The 15732-nt window shown below is 36.8% G+C and overlaps 1 protein-coding gene and 1 long non-coding RNA gene across 4 annotated transcripts in view; one reads left to right on the top strand and one right to left on the bottom strand.

Annotated features, from left to right (window-relative positions):
• satb2 (SATB homeobox 2) overlaps nucleotides 1–15732 on the top strand; it is a 131656-nt gene that overhangs the window by 98699 nt on the left and 17225 nt on the right. For all 3 annotated transcript variants that reach the window (XM_088083724.1, XM_088083723.1, XM_088083725.1), the window contains exons 11-13: nucleotides 4518–4604; nucleotides 6136–6288; nucleotides 13946–14140. In XM_088083724.1, the coding sequence (XP_087939850.1) occupies nucleotides 4518–4604; nucleotides 6136–6288; nucleotides 13946–14140 (435 nt within the window). The remainder of the gene's footprint in view (nucleotides 1–4517; nucleotides 4605–6135; nucleotides 6289–13945; nucleotides 14141–15732) is intronic.
• LOC148188595 (uncharacterized) lies at nucleotides 1675–14038 on the bottom strand. Its single transcript, XR_015777729.1, has 3 exons — nucleotides 13902–14038; nucleotides 6100–6300; nucleotides 1675–2051 (listed from the first exon to the last, which is right to left on the bottom strand). It is a non-coding gene; the product is annotated as an uncharacterized LOC148188595 (long non-coding RNA).

The raw sequence follows: 15732 nt of genomic DNA, 5'->3' as shown, positions 1-15732 counted from the left end.
GCCATATTTTGACATTTTTGCCATACTATAGCCTTGCTTCTTTGGTCATTTTTCCGACATTCAATATTATTGGGTTTTTGGGCGTTTTTGCAAAATTCTATGCTATGGCGTGTCTTGGCACGCTATTTTATGCTGTTTTGAGGCATTTCCAGCTATTTTTGAGAATTGTCATATTTTGACATTTTTGCCATACTATAGCCTTGCTTCTTTGGTCATTTTTCAGACATTCAATATTATTGGGTTTTTGGGCATTTTTGCAAAATTCTATGCTATGGTGTCTCTTGGCACGCTATTTTATGCTGTTTTTAGGTGTTTCCAGCAGTTTTTAAGATATGCCATATTTTGACATTTTTGCCATACTATAGCCTTGCTTCTTGGGTCATTTTTCTGACATTCAATATTATTGGGTTTTTGGGTGTTTTTGCAAAATTCTATGCTATGGCGTCTCTTGGCACGCTATTTTATGCTGTTTTGAGGCTTTTTCAGCTATTTTTGAGACATATCATATTTTGACGTTTTGCCATACTATAGCCTTGCTTCTGTAATTTTTCTGACATTCAATATTATTGGTGTTTTGGGGTGTTTTTGCAAAATTCTATGTTAAGGCATCTCTTGGCACGCTATTTTATGCTGTTTTGAGACGTTTCCAGCAGTTTTTGAGACATGTCATATTTTGACGTTTTGCCATACTATAGCCTTGCTTCTTGGGTCATTTTTCTGACATTCAATATCATTGGGTTTTTGGGCGTTTTTGCAAAATTCTATGCTATGGCGTCTCTTGGCACGCTATTTTATGCTATTTTTAGGTGTTTCCAGCAGTTTTTAAGATATGCCATATTTTGACATTTTTGCCATACTATAGCCTTGCTTCTTCGGTCATTTTTCTGACATTCAAAATTCTGGTGTTTTGGGGCATTTGTGCAAAATTCTATGTTATGGCGTCTCTTGGCACGCTATTTTATGCTGTTTTGAGGCATTTCCAGCAGTTTTTGAGACATGCCATATTTTGACATTTTTGCCATACTATAGTCTTGCTTCTTTGGTCACTTTTCAGACATTCAATATTATTGGGTTTTTGGGCGTTTTTGCAAAATTCTATGCTATGGGGTGTCTTGGCACGCTATTTTATGCTGTTTTTAGGTGTTTCTAGCAGTTTTTAAGATATGCCATATTTTGACATTTTTGCCATACTATAGCCTTGCTTCTGTGGTCATTTTTCTGACATTCAATATCATGGTGTTTTTGGGTGTTTTGCAAAATTGAATGCTATGGTGTCTTTTAGCATGTTATTTTATGCTGTTTTGAGGCATTTCCAGCTATTTTTGAGACATGTCATATTTTGACATTTTTGCCATACTTTAGCATTGTAATTTGGTTAATTTTTTTTTGACATGCCATATTATGGTGTTTCTTGCCATTTATGCCATATTCCATGCCATGGAGTGTTGATAAGCTATTTAATGTGATTTTCAGCTGTTTTTGGAAAAAGTCATAGTTTGACAGTTTTTGTCACACCTTAATATTGCTCCTTCTTCATTTATGGTGTGGTTTCAGAACATCCAGTATGGGCAACATAGTATAATATGACTCTTTCATGATTTACTTTGGCTGGCCCCTAACAGCGGTTAAGAGAAAACTTCAAAACATAATAAGTCAGGGAAAATATGGAAGAAATTTCATAGAAAATAAATGAGGAGAAATTCCTCTCCCTTAATGAACACATGTTTATTTGATCCTGTTTTACAGATCAGATCTATTTTATATGACAGTAATCCATCTGAAAAATTATAAATTAACCAAGAGAGAGACAGGGCCAGTGTGTCAGTGTGTTTTTGATTTGGTGAATGTTAGTTGTAGTGTGACAGTCCTTTGACTTGTAAAAATGACTAGAAAAGTACTATAATGGTGCAGGTCCATTTTTTTTAGTCCATTCCATATAACTAACAGTGGTAGAAGTGTAACTAATAATAACAGCGGTATGCATCAGGCAGGACCATGGCAGCAGCGCAACCGAGATCCATGACTCAGGAGCAACCACAGTCCAAGGAAACCTGCAAGACAAGGGGAAAGGCCCAGTTAGTAATATGCAGACTTGATTTTGTGCAAATTCAGAGAGAGAGAGGGCTCAGTGTGTCATAGGAAATCCACCAGCAGACTAACTTCAAACCAGTCACTAGATATCGATATACATCACGATATACATCAAATCATTATCTCAGTCAAGCTTAAAGGTTCCCTTTTACTCCTACGTGAAATATGAAAACAAAAGGTTAATTTTGGTTTAAATATGTATTTTCTGTCAGACACTGAACATGACAAATATACTGTAGAACAGGCGTCACCAACTGGAGGACCTATTCGACTAAAAATTCAAAGAGGTTCAGTTACTAACATTTCCTCCCAGCAAAGGTCTGAGCTGCATACCTAAAATCAATATCACCATTAATTGAACATTTTTAAATGAATTGAACATTTTTTCAATTATGATTAATGAACTATTATCTCGCTTTTGTTCTTGTGGTTTGTTTTTTGCCTTCATAGTTCACTGACACAGTTTCATGTGACCATGGTGTGTTGGAGTGTAATAAACATATAATTTATTATTATTTATTAAACTTTCGAGCATTATATAAAGATTAAAAGTCATGCTATAATAGGTGGTCCCAAAACACGACAAAGAGTCATACTAAAGTACACTTTTTCCAGGGTAAAGTACCAAAATAAACTCATAAGCATAGCCTTCAAAATTGCATCAAAAAGTCATACTATAACATGTCGTCCAAAATCGCATGAAAAGTCATACTATAGCATGTGGTCCAAAATAACTTCAAAAAGTCGTAGCATAGAGTGTCCAAAATTGTGTCAGAGTCATACTATAGCATGTCGTCGAAAATTGCATCAAAAATTTAAACTCTAGCAGCTCGTCCAAAATTGTATGAAATAGTCATACTATAGCAGGTAATCCAAAATAACGCTAAAAAGTCAGACTATGGCATGTGGTCCAAAAACAGGTGAAAAGTGTTACTATAGTACAGGGTCCAAAATCACATCAAATGCCATACTGTAGCACAGGGTCCATACTATTGCATACCAAAATCTCATCAAAAAGTCATACCTAAGCATAGCCTTCAAAATTGCATCAAGGTCATACTATAACATGTGACCCGCAATTGCGTCAAAAAGTCAAACTATAGCATGTCGTCAAAAATTGCATCAAGAAGTTAAACTATAGCAACTCATCCAAAATCATATGAAAAAGTCATACTATACCACGCCATCCAACAACGTGTCATAACTCATACTATAGCTAGTTGTTCAAACTCTCACCAAAAAGTCATACTATAGCATGTGGTCTAAAATTTCTTCAAAAAGTCATACAATAGCAGCTCGTCCAAAATTGTATGTAAAAGTCATACTATAGATGGTAGTCCAAAATAACGCCAAAAAGTCAGACTATAACATGTGGTCCAAAAACAAGTAAAAAAAGAGCTACTATAGTATGGTGTCCAAAATCACAACAAAAGTCATACTATAGCACAGGGTCCAAAAATGCGTCAAAAAGTTATACTATTGCATGTGGTCCAAAATCTCATAAAAAAGTCATACCTAAGCATATCCTTCAAAATTGCATCAAAAAGTCATACTATAACATGTGACCCACAATTCCATCAAAAAGTCATATTATAGCCTTTAGTTCAAAATCAGGTCAAAAAGTCATTCTATAGCATGTCCTCCAAAATCACATGAAAAGTCATACAGCATGTGGTCCAAAATCGCTTCAAAAAGTCATGGTATAGAGTGCAAAATTACTTCAAAGAGTCATCCAAAATTGCATCAAAAAGTGAAACTATAGCAGCTCATCCAAAATTGTATGTAAAAGTCATACTATAGATGGTAATCCAAAATAACACCAACAAGTCATATAGCATGTTGTCCAAAATCACATCAAAAAGTCTCACTATAGCATGTGGTAAAAATCGCTTTAAAAGTTAAACTATAGCAACTCGTCCAAAATCATATTAAAGAGTCAAACTATAGCATGTGATCCAAAAACAGGTGAAAAAGACTACTATAGTATACAGGGTCCAAAATCACAACAAAAGTCATACTATAGCACAGGGTCCAAAAACACGCCAAAAGGTCATACTATTGCATGTGGTCCACAATGTCATTACAAAGTCATACTTAAGCAAAGCCTTCAAAATTGCATCAAAAAGTCATACTATAGCATGTCATCCAAAACCGCATCAAAAAGTCGTGCTATAGCACAGGTTCCAAAAACGCGTCAAAGTGTGATACCTTTGCATGTCATTCAAAATCACATGAAAAAGTCTAATTATAGCAACTTGTCCAAAATTGCATAAGAAGTCATGCTATAGCATGTTGTCCAAAAACAGGTGAAAAAGACTTACTATAGCACAGCCTCCTGTCAGTATTTTTGTAATCAAGATTTGTAATCAAGTGACGCAAACATCTGATCACAATATGCCTTTTGTCTTATATCCGTGTGTGCATAGAAAGTGTGGGAGAGGGGTTTAGACGACCAGATAACCCCTGATACCTGGGCCTCCATCTGGAAGAACAAGACCAAAATCTCCAACTCGGTGAGTAATCTACAATCTCTAACTCGCCCTCACGAAGCAGACTGCAGCACGTCATGCACTGTGTCTTAAAACCTTCAACAAATCCCATTTATAAAGGAGAAAACAGCTTCAAAGCCACCCTAGCAGCATACTGTAAACATAAAGGACATTATAAAGCATTTGGACATTTCTTTCCACATGCACAAAACATTTCGGTGATAAGAAGCTCCCTCTGATGTCAGGGCAAATAACCATTCATGGCTGTGGGTGAATTTGTGTGCTATTCTTATTATGTCTATGTAAAATAATCTCAGCATCGTTTACACTGAGGGAATGTAAGCTCGCTGGTCTGTACATGTCTCGTGGACGACTTCAAACATTGTGTATACAAGCTTTCCGAGAGCCAATACATGTTCGCTCAAACAGAAACAACAAAGAAAGACAAAAGAGAGGGACTTAATGACTTTGATCTGTAAACAAAATTCATGTGGAGACGTGCGCCGCAGATGTGCCGCTGATGCGCACGCAGGGAGCGCTGCATGTCTGTTCCCGGAGCAGCTTTCCTGATCACCAGCTGATAACCTTTCTTTATACATACACACAACATTTGCTTTGGTGGATAAATCTCTTAGTAGTTTTAGATTAACCCTTATGTTGTTTTAGAGGTCAAAAAATGACTCACCACTATATTTAACAGCACAGAAAACCCACTAAATGGTCTTTTTTTTTAAACTTTGAACTTTTTCTAGAATAAGCCAAACACATGCAAAGTGAAACTTTACACCAACAAGGTCAAAATCTTTGTTATAAAGTAATTTCAAACCAAACACGCACAGAAATACATCTGCAAAGTTCATGCACTCAGACTTACAGTGTCCTCACTGTACAGTGTACTTTGTTGTAGTTGTGTACTTTGTTGTTTTTGTTTAATAAAATGCATTTGAAACTTCTTTTTGAACATTTCTTATACTTTTTTAGGCTACACACGTGCTATATCTTGCTTAAAATATTCTGTTTTTATATATGTTAAAATGTTTAAAACAATTTCCCTCACAGGATTAATAAAGTACTTTTATTCTGTATGTTAACACCTAAGCAGTACCTTTAGCAACAACAACAACAATAATATTACTATTAATAATAATAATAATAATATCTACTTTAGTAAAGAAAAGAATAATGAAAGGTGTGTTCTAATAAAAACAAGTGATTTCCACTGATTAAATGGAGTTTTCAGCCCTGTTAAGCAGGAAAACCTAAATATTTGCAGTTTGTGATGAATGATAGATTCATGCAAAATAGATTTGGGATTTAAAATTCAATCAAGCTGCTTTATTTGAGGGGTTTAGTGAAGATGGGTCATTTTTGAGTGGCGTATAGAGAAGGTTAAGACAACATAAGGGTTAAGAAGTGCAGGAAAATCCTAAATTTAAGATATTTCCTGTCATATAGAGTTATCTCACAGTGTCTCATTGTTAAACGTAAACCATTCAGAGAAACTTTAATTTGTATTTACTGTGTATGACATCATCGCGTTGATCCTCTCTCCCAGCCGAAGCCGTCCGGTCCGACCCCCGACCTGCCGCTGAAGCTGGAGTCGCTGGTCAACATCACGTCAGGCATCTACGACGAAATCCAGCAGGAGATGAAGAGAGCGAAGGTGTCCCAGGCTCTGTTCGCTAAAGTGGCCGCCAACAAGAGCCAGGTGAGGGAGGCGCTGCGGAGAAAGACGACACAAACGTTTAAGTGACAGAAAAAGTCAAAACAGTGACATATTTACTGCTTTATGAATATGTGAAATACAACAGTTTTAAAAAGCTCATAAAAACCATAAAACAAAGACAAAAAAAAGAAGTTCAGAGCCAAAATTCTCCACTGCAGAGAGCGAAGCTGGAGCGCTGCCGTGTTCACACTCAGCCGCCCCTCCGTCAGGATCAACACTTCACGTTTCGTTTTCTCAGAGCTCTGATCACATGATGCACTGCAACTATTTTAATGTCTGTGATTTTTGATTCATTTCTCGAGAAATGATCTGAAGTATTAACCCATTAATGTCCATAGTGGAACTGTAAAATTTCCTTCACAGCATCTAAAGTAAAAACTGATCTGAGAACATATTAGTTGGAATTTGTCAGATCGGTCAAAGTATGAAGCTACGGCGCACGTTTTCGTAACATAATTTTTTTTTTTGTTAGTCACAAAGGGTTCAGGTTAGGAGCAACAGATCTTAATTTTATTTATTTATTTATTTATTTATTTTTATAAACGCATTGTCCAGACTCTTATAATAAAGATTTAAAAAGAAAAATGATAATTCATTGATTTTTCTTGCTCCAGTGTGACATTGTGCATTTTATATTGTATTTCTATGAGGATTTATATAAGAATAAAATATGTTTAGACTCTCAGTCTTCCTGCTTAAGCACATCGTACCATGAAACTGAACTTTTGATGTGCAGTGTCACAAAGAGTCACACATGCTCAAATTTTCAAAACTTTTTCATGAGCCAGGGACCCATAATGTTTTTTTTCTTGCCCCACTTGCTTAGTGTTTTTCAAACATATCAATTTTCAGCTCTATTCAAACATAATTGCAAATAGCAGGCAGGCAGAAGGAGACAGAGCGGCGGGAGAAAATGGAGAAAAGTTTGCGATGAACAAAACACGACACACGTAACACTGTTAGCTCCTAAAATTAATTTGCTGTTATGTTACATAATGTGAAAGGTTTTCCATGGAAAGTTACTGTGCCAGTGTTTTTACACTTTTTACACACAACAAAATTCCATGACTTTTCCAGGTTTTCCATGACCGTGGGAACCCTGTATAGAGCAGAGCAGAGGAGGGGCGTCTGCCCGGCGTGCTGTATCGTAGAGAAACAATGTTTTTTGTCGCTTCTATAGTGATGTGTCTCTGTGTGATCGGCCTTATAAACAGATGCTGTGATACACTGTGGTTTTTTGGAGTTTTTTTGTTAAACATGGACCCCCACTGACTTTAAGTCGTTAAGAAATTTCTGTTTTTGGATTCTTAGTTTGCCATGGAGGCATGCAAGAAAACGAAGTAACTGATATACAAATGTTCGTTTTGTTGCTTAAGTATTCCTTTAAGGTACAAATTTAGGCAGAATTGGTTACTTGCACTTAGTTGCAAGCACAACAACAACAACACTCACACACTTTCAGTGTGTTCCTGCAGCAGCGACACCAGGTGAAGGAATAGGAGGAAAATAAGGCCTCCTTTAAGATATATTTAAAAGGATATAAACATTTTTCCTGAAGCACAGGCTGATCCCATCCTCTCTCTTAACTTAAGGAGACGCATGTTTGCCAAACAAAAAAGAACTCGTGGACCTTAAATATATATATTTTAAAGAGGACGAAACACACAGGACTAACTCCTCTATGAGAAAGGTAATATGCAGAGACGTATACATCATGTATACAGTTCGTGCATGCTCATGCATGTGCGTCTGTGAGCGTGTGCGCAGTGAGCGAGGTCCCCAGGTTGGTGAGTCTGGGGGTGGCTGAGGGTCACGGCTCAGTGCACCCATCTGCTGCAGCTGGCCACAAGGACAGAGAGAGAGGAAGAGCGCGATGATCAGGCTATTAGCGGTGCATGCTGCCCGAGGTGGCTGGTTGAACACAACAGCTGGTGTCACAAACTGAACCAGTCTAGCAGATATAATTGAATCTTCTCCGTCTCTCCTTCCCCCATCTTCCTCTCCCTGCGTTTACCTCACACACTCACACACACAATTTTAACTTTTTCTGCTAATTTTACCCCCCCTGCATCCGCATTCTTCTTTGTCTTTTTCAGTTTTATTTTTTCTACTATAACTTCTCCTTTTTCTCTCATGGTTCTTATCATCCTCCTCCTTCACTCAGTGTCACTGCTGGTTGGTGAGAGATGTTGATTTTTGGCAGCTGGAGGAAGACCCATAAAATGGTTCATAAAACAGGAAATACAAGGAGGGCCCGCTGTGATATTCCTTCAGGGGACACAGAACCTCCCTCCTTCAAAATCTAGTTTCAAGACAGAAAAGTCTGAATGTTTTGAAAGTGCGATTATTCACTTTCTTGCTGAAAGTTAGACTTTGTCTCACACATGTACGATAAATATGAAGCTATGTCCGGCAGACAGTTAGCTTAGCTCTGCCGGACGGGGAAACGGAGCTGGAGTTTCTGCTGGTTGCCTGGAAACCGCCTAATGATGTCACGACCACAGAAAGTCACGGCACGGTGCTGTTGGGCTGGGAGGTACTGCCTAAAAATAATATTTTGAGATTTCTAGGCTAAATTGCAATGCACAATTTAAATCTCAATATATGAAAATCTTCTCTAAACTAAATAAAATAAAGTAGTGAATGCTTTATAATAAAGTTAAATAAAATACTGCTATTACAAAATCAAATAGTTACATTATTAATAATAATGTCAATATAGTACCTGTATAATTAAACTACTGTTACATTAAAGTTGAATAAACTACTGATGTTAAATGTTAAATAAAGTACTGTTATAAAGTAATGGTATAACAAAGTTAAATATAGTACTGTTATAATTAGGTTAAACTACCGTTATGATTAAGTTAATTAGAAGCTAAATAAAATAATGGAAAAAGTTATATAAAAGTATAGTTTTAATAAAGCTGAATAAAATAATGTTACAATTAAGTTAAAGTACTCTCATGACAAAGCCAAATAAAGTACTGTTGTGATTACAATTAACTACTGTCATGACAAAGCTAAATGAAATATTGATCTAATAAAATCAAATAAGTGCTATTATAACAAACTTAATTAACTTTATTGTAACAATACTTTATTTAAATATTGTTATGATAACGATAAATGAAATATTGATCTAATAAAATTAAATAAGTACTATTATAATATAAATATTTGAGCTGCAAGCAGCAATGAAAGGGCCCTAGCACCTCAGATATTTCACATGATGTAGTACTTCCAGCGGCCACTAGTTAGCACTGGAGGGCACATAAATCCCACATTATCTTGGTGTACGTCATTTGTAGACCAAACCATGAAAATTTCATGTAAATTAATTAATTAATATTAAAATAAAAAACCTATTTGGAATGCTGAGTTTGAACCTTATCCAGAGTTTTACAGGTTGCTTCGCAGGGAAGAGTCTGAAAACCAACTTAAAACACAGATTAAGTGTCTGAAGATTTAGCTCAGCTGGTAAGAGCGCTTCCCTTTAAATCTGGAGTTCATTGGTTTGAATCTCGCTCTACACAGGAAAATTTTACAAGCAGCTTTAAGAAGAAAGACTGCCGAAATTAGTTAACTGTCAGTGAAACTAGCGCTAAGAGTGTTTCAGGTAGTGAGATTTAACTTTATCCAGGACAAGTGAGTTTTAAAGACTACGGTCCAAACAAGTATGTGAAAGAGAAAATCCAAAACTAAAACAGTCTTAGTGTCAGGAGGTTTGGCTCAGTGGGTTAGACAGTCGGCTGGTGTGTCTGAGGTCATGGGTTCGAAACTTACTCGGGACACATGACTTTTAAAAGTTGTTGTCCAAAGGTTTTCTAGGTGGCAATTCGAACCTCACAAGCGAAGCGGTTATGCAGTAGTACAAATCTATGACTGAAATTTCACGGATAATGCCAGAATTGGCAAAAAATATATAAATACAAGACAATGTGACAACTGTGTCACAAACAAAATACCATACACTTGAATATTAAAACATGTCAGTACTCTCTAATGGACAAAGTATGTTATGATAGAACAGTTTCTAAATTACCTTAGATTTTACTTTGACATTTTTTAACCAATATTCCTTGTTTTCGACAGACGCATCTGCCGATACTGGTTTTATCTGTTTCGGGACCACTTCACCTGATTTATCGGCCAAAACAATATATCACTCAACTTTACGTGCCTGAATTTGTTCTGCAATGTCACAATCAGTGTCTAAACTGTATGAATCTACAGCCAAATGATATTTTATGGCATAAATAAAAAAAAATGTATCTGCAGACATATCTGTCTGCTCTGCTGATATAAGGGTCATATGGTGTTGAAATAGAAAATTCAGTATTGGCAGTGACGTCTGTCAAAAACTCGACTAATATATGAGTCAGGCCGATATTCCTTGATTTCGACAGACGCATCTGCCGATACTGGTTTTACCTATTTCAGGACCACTTCACCTGATTTATCGGCCAAAACGATATATCACTGAACTTTATGTGCCTTAATTTGTTCTGCAATGTCACAATCAGTGTCTAAACTGTATGAATCTACAGCCAAATTATATTTTATGACATAAATAAAATAATATCATCTGATATCCGTCTGCTCTGCTGATATAAGGGTCAAATGGTGTTGAAATGGAAAAGTCAGTATTGGCAGTGACTTCTGTCGAAAACTCGACTGATATATGAGTCAGGCCGATAATCAACTAAGTTCTTGGCAGTGAAAACTCAGTATTTAGTATATGAAAATTCAGGAGACAAGGAGACAATTGTGTGTTGTTTTTTGGTTTTTTTTTACTTTTTGTTTGTTGCAAATACATCATCAATGACGTATCGGACTTCCTTTGCTTTTTGACTGCTCCCTGTATGTATCATCGTCTTCTTTCATCTTTCCAGACTCTCACTAGGCTGCGTCGTGCTATGTTCCTGATTTTTACTACCTCACTACTCTGACACTTTCCTATTCCAGTCCCTTACTTTCTACTTTCTGACCAATATATTTATTATTTCTATTTTTACCTCTTATACTCTTGTCCTCTACCTCCATCTTCTACCTTCACTCATCTTCCTGTCTCTCAACTCAACTTCCTGTCTCTCAACTTAACTTGTTGTAACTTGACTAACCTTCATGTCTCTTAACCCAACTTCCTGTTTCTTACCTCAACTTCCTGTCTCTCAACTTAACTTGCTGTAACTTGACTAACTTTCATGTCTCTCAACCCAACTTCCTGTCTCTTGACTGTCCTTCCTGTCTCACAGCCCAACTGCCTGTAACTTGACTGACTTTCCTGTTTCTTAACCTAACTTCTTGTCTTTTCCCTAACTTCCTGTCTCTTGACTGTCCCTCCTGTCTCTCAACCCATCTTCATGTATTCAACGTGCCCTTTAGTTCTGTGCTTTAGACAAAATTCACCTGTCCTAGACAAGACTTGAACCACCAACCCCGGGCACACTAACCACCTGATTTACCCACTGAGCTAAACCTCCAGATGCTCAGTGTCTGTCCGGCGTTTGATTTACCTCTGTGCTCTGGACAGTAGTCTTCAAAGGTCACCTGTCCCAGATAAGACTTAAACCGCCAACCTCAGTCACAGTAAGCGCCTGATTTACCCACTGAGCCAAACCTCCTGACGCTTTGTATGCTTTTGACGTTCCCTTTAGTTCTGTGCTTTGGACAAAATTCAAAAGTCTCCTGTCGCAGATAAGACTTGAACCAGAAACCTCAGACACAGTCACCACCAGATTTACCAACTGAGCCAAACCCCCAAACACAACACCTGAGGACAACAGAAATATGCTTAATATAAACTCAAGTAAAACAATCTGAGTAAAATATGTGTGAACAGATTGCTTTTTTGTTTGACTTGTATTAATACATAAGGTTTATGTGCAAGATCAAGTTAAGTAAAAATGTATTAATCAAATAAACATAAGGTTCATATTTCAGGTCAGCTTGGCTTTATATGTATGATATAATCAACACACAAAGCTCTTAGGCAGGTCTTGTGGTGTAGAGGTCAGCACTGTCATCTCTCGGCAAGCAGGTGCCAGGTTCAGATCGTGGGTGGGGCAAGTTCAGATTTTGGGTGGGGGGGCCTTCTCTGAACAGTTTATGTAAGTTTATGTGTCAGCCCACATGTGCGTACTAAGTTTCATGAGTCTTTGTGCATGTTTAGACCTCAAAAAATTTGATTTATTAGGCAGAAAAATAATAAGTCCTCGCACAGTTCGTGCTCGAGCCCTAATAATATATATATTAGAATAAAATATTATAAAACATAAAGTATTGTTACAATAAAATTAATTAAGTATTATTATAAAAAAAACTTAAATAAAGTTAAATAAAGTACTGTTTTAATTCAGGTAAAAAAAGTTAAAGTATTGTTATGATAAAGTTAAATAACGTACTGATATAACAAAACCGAATAAAGTATTGATGTATTGAAATAAATCAAAATGCGGATGAGGTTTTAGCTCACTGGGTAGAGTGTGCGCCCCATATGCCCCAGGATCCTGAAACAGCCCGGGATCCAGTCCAGGCTGTGGGCCTTTGCTGTGCTTCATTTCCCCTCCTCTGATATTACAGTTACCGGTTATCACGGTAATCGCAGTAAACGGTTAGTAATATCATTCAAATTTTAATTATAATTATTAATCAATTAATTATTGAGATAACCGTGTGTGATCACCGTGCTTTCATATCACCATGAAACTGCCAGCGGGATCTCAAATTAACACCCACCCGGTGCCAAAATAGTCACGCATTAAACTTTGCGGAGAGTCTCCGCTGCGTTTTTAGGGGCGCACGGCTCTGCAGCTCTGTTAGCTGGGAGCTAACTGCGTGCATACTGATAAAAGTTAGGAGATATTAGGACAGAGGCTCCGCGGTTTGAACCAACACAGCAAACTGTTTTTGGCTCTCACACTGACAGCTTCACTTCTTCCGTTCTTACTTTTCACAATAAAAGCCCTAGACAGATACACAGCATCACAGCTTGCCAGAGGGAACTCATTTGTACACAGAGGCTGTGGTGATGAGCTGTTCAATATATTTATTACTTCAGATTTTGCTTTGGCCTCTTCTCTTAGTTTCCATTCATTATTATCTCAATTAATTTTTCTGAAATAAGTGTATGTATGTGAAACAAAACAGTGGTTTACTTTTTTGGCTGGTAAAAAATATACTTGGCTGGTAGATTTTTTTTCTACCAAATTGGCTGTTGAATCAAAAAATTAATTCTGGACACTAACTGTCAGACTGTAATGCGTCAATCAAATTTAGCAGCAACAATCACCTACAGACGCAGCGATGCTGAACGTGCAGCCCGTCCCTCCGCCTTCTGAAAAAATCATATGATTTCAGTGTGTGTATCAGTATTTTATTAACATTTTCCAGCACATTTCAACATTATCACGATATATCGATTACCACGATAATTTGATTATTTAATTTAATGTAATATCGTTACAGCTCAATTCTTATATTTACTGTTCAAATACGAGATTGTAAATCTTCTCCTCAAAGTTTCGGCAAAAACCAAATTTCCCAAAACATGAAAGCATTCTGTCAACTCCACGTCTCTGTTCGACCCTCACCTCCTCTCACCTCCTCTCTCCTCCGTCTCCCTCCTCGTCTCCAGGGCTGGCTGTGCGAGCTGCTCCGGTGGAAGGAGAACCCGAGCCCGGAGAACCGCACTCTGTGGGAGAACCTGTGCACCATCCGGAGGTTTCTGACGCTGCCGCAGGCCGACAGAGACCTGGCGTACGAGGAGGAGTCCAGACACCATCACTCGGAGAGGCTGCACACCGTCCTCCACCTGCCACAGGACACACAGGTAAGAACCAGACATGTTTACAACGTGCACCTCATGTCTCCACGTCCAGATGGATGCTCCAGCTGGCATTAACCCTTTGAAACCTGAGCAAATGGTTTGCTTCTTACAAAAAATGGGGAGAACTTAAGTTGCAAAACAAAAACAAACAAAACAATAAGCCTAAAAGTGCTGAAAAAAGTACTTATTGTATATAATATTGTTGTAAAATAATGTTAAATATAAAAATGTTTTAATTATAAATAGAGTTTTCTGGACACCTTTTCCTTTTTTTAGAACTTTTTTTAAATAATCCTCCTCTCTTTTCTGAAAGTATTTTTAAGTAAATTTCTTGTCACCTTTTACTAATATCTTGCCTTTTTTGGTACATTTCTTGCCAGGTTGCTAATTGCCTTTTTACCCCGTGTTTTCTGAAGTAATCGAATTTGCTCAGTTTTCAAAGAGCCAAATACTTTTGAAAGATATCACAAGAAAACTGATGACAATCCAGTTTCAAAGGGTTAAAATGCATCTCTGCTCCATACATAAAAAACAGATTTCCTGCACACGTCAGCTCATCTCACAATATTTACATCTGTACAAACTGACTGTAAACAACGTCTCCCGCTCCACCACCATCTACAGTATCCTGAAAATGTGTTTTTACCACAACTTAATAACAAGTGCACAAAAGCAAAATTTCCATCAAAAACTCCGTACAAATCAAAGTAATGAAAACTCGCCATTTACGTGCCAAACTATTTGCTGGAGGGAAGAACTTCCTGGAGTCTCTGCAGAGTCTCTTTCCAAATAACTCATCTCAGTTATGAAATAGGACAACAAATAACTTCCAGTAAAACCAAAACTTGCAATTTTTACACTTCTAGTTTTGTGCAGATTAAGCAAACAAGACATGATGCTGCTCAGTGATCTTTTTAGATTTGGACTGAGACAGGCTAACTGTTTCCCTCTGTTTCTACTCTCTGTGCTAAGCTAAGCTAATCATCTCCTGTCTTTTATGCCTTTTATTGCTAAATATGTTTTTTTAGCTCCTTCACAATAAAAGCATTATTCACCACAAACACCAGCACAGTCAGGACAGAAGAGACTAAAATATTGCCACCAGCTGTCAGTGTTATACTCCGATCATTTACTTTAAAAGTAGCAATATTGAAATGTAAAAGATAATAAGCTGTAAGTTAAAGTCCTGCATCCAACATTTTTCAACTAAAAGTCAAAAATTCAGTCAGTCTGGGATTTAATGATCATGTGATCACAACAGTAAAAATTCAGCATCAATTCATCAAAATAAATAAAATTCCTAATTTTGGCTTTTAATTGAATTTTACCTATTTATTTACTATTTATTTATACATTTTAGTCTGTTTTACTAGATGGTATAGTATCTATTATTTGTTATGTTATCCTTTTATTTTTATTTATTTATTTATTTTAAATTTATATTTTATTGACTTTTTTGAGTTTTGTATTTACTTATTTTAGTCATGATTAATATTATATTTATTTATTTTTTTATCTTTTATTTATTGGTTTTATTGTGCCTCTGGTGTTTCCTCACTTATGGTAGCGTTTTAATCTTATTTTAGCTCTTTTGA

The sequence above is a fragment of the Plectropomus leopardus genome, chromosome 10 (assembly GCF_026936395.1).
Source record: "Plectropomus leopardus strain MGB_pleo_1.0 chromosome 10, ASM2693639v1, whole genome shotgun sequence".
Classification (NCBI taxonomy): domain Eukaryota; kingdom Metazoa; phylum Chordata; class Actinopteri; order Perciformes; family Serranidae; genus Plectropomus; species Plectropomus leopardus.
This window is presented reverse-complemented; position numbering and strand designations above follow the sequence as displayed.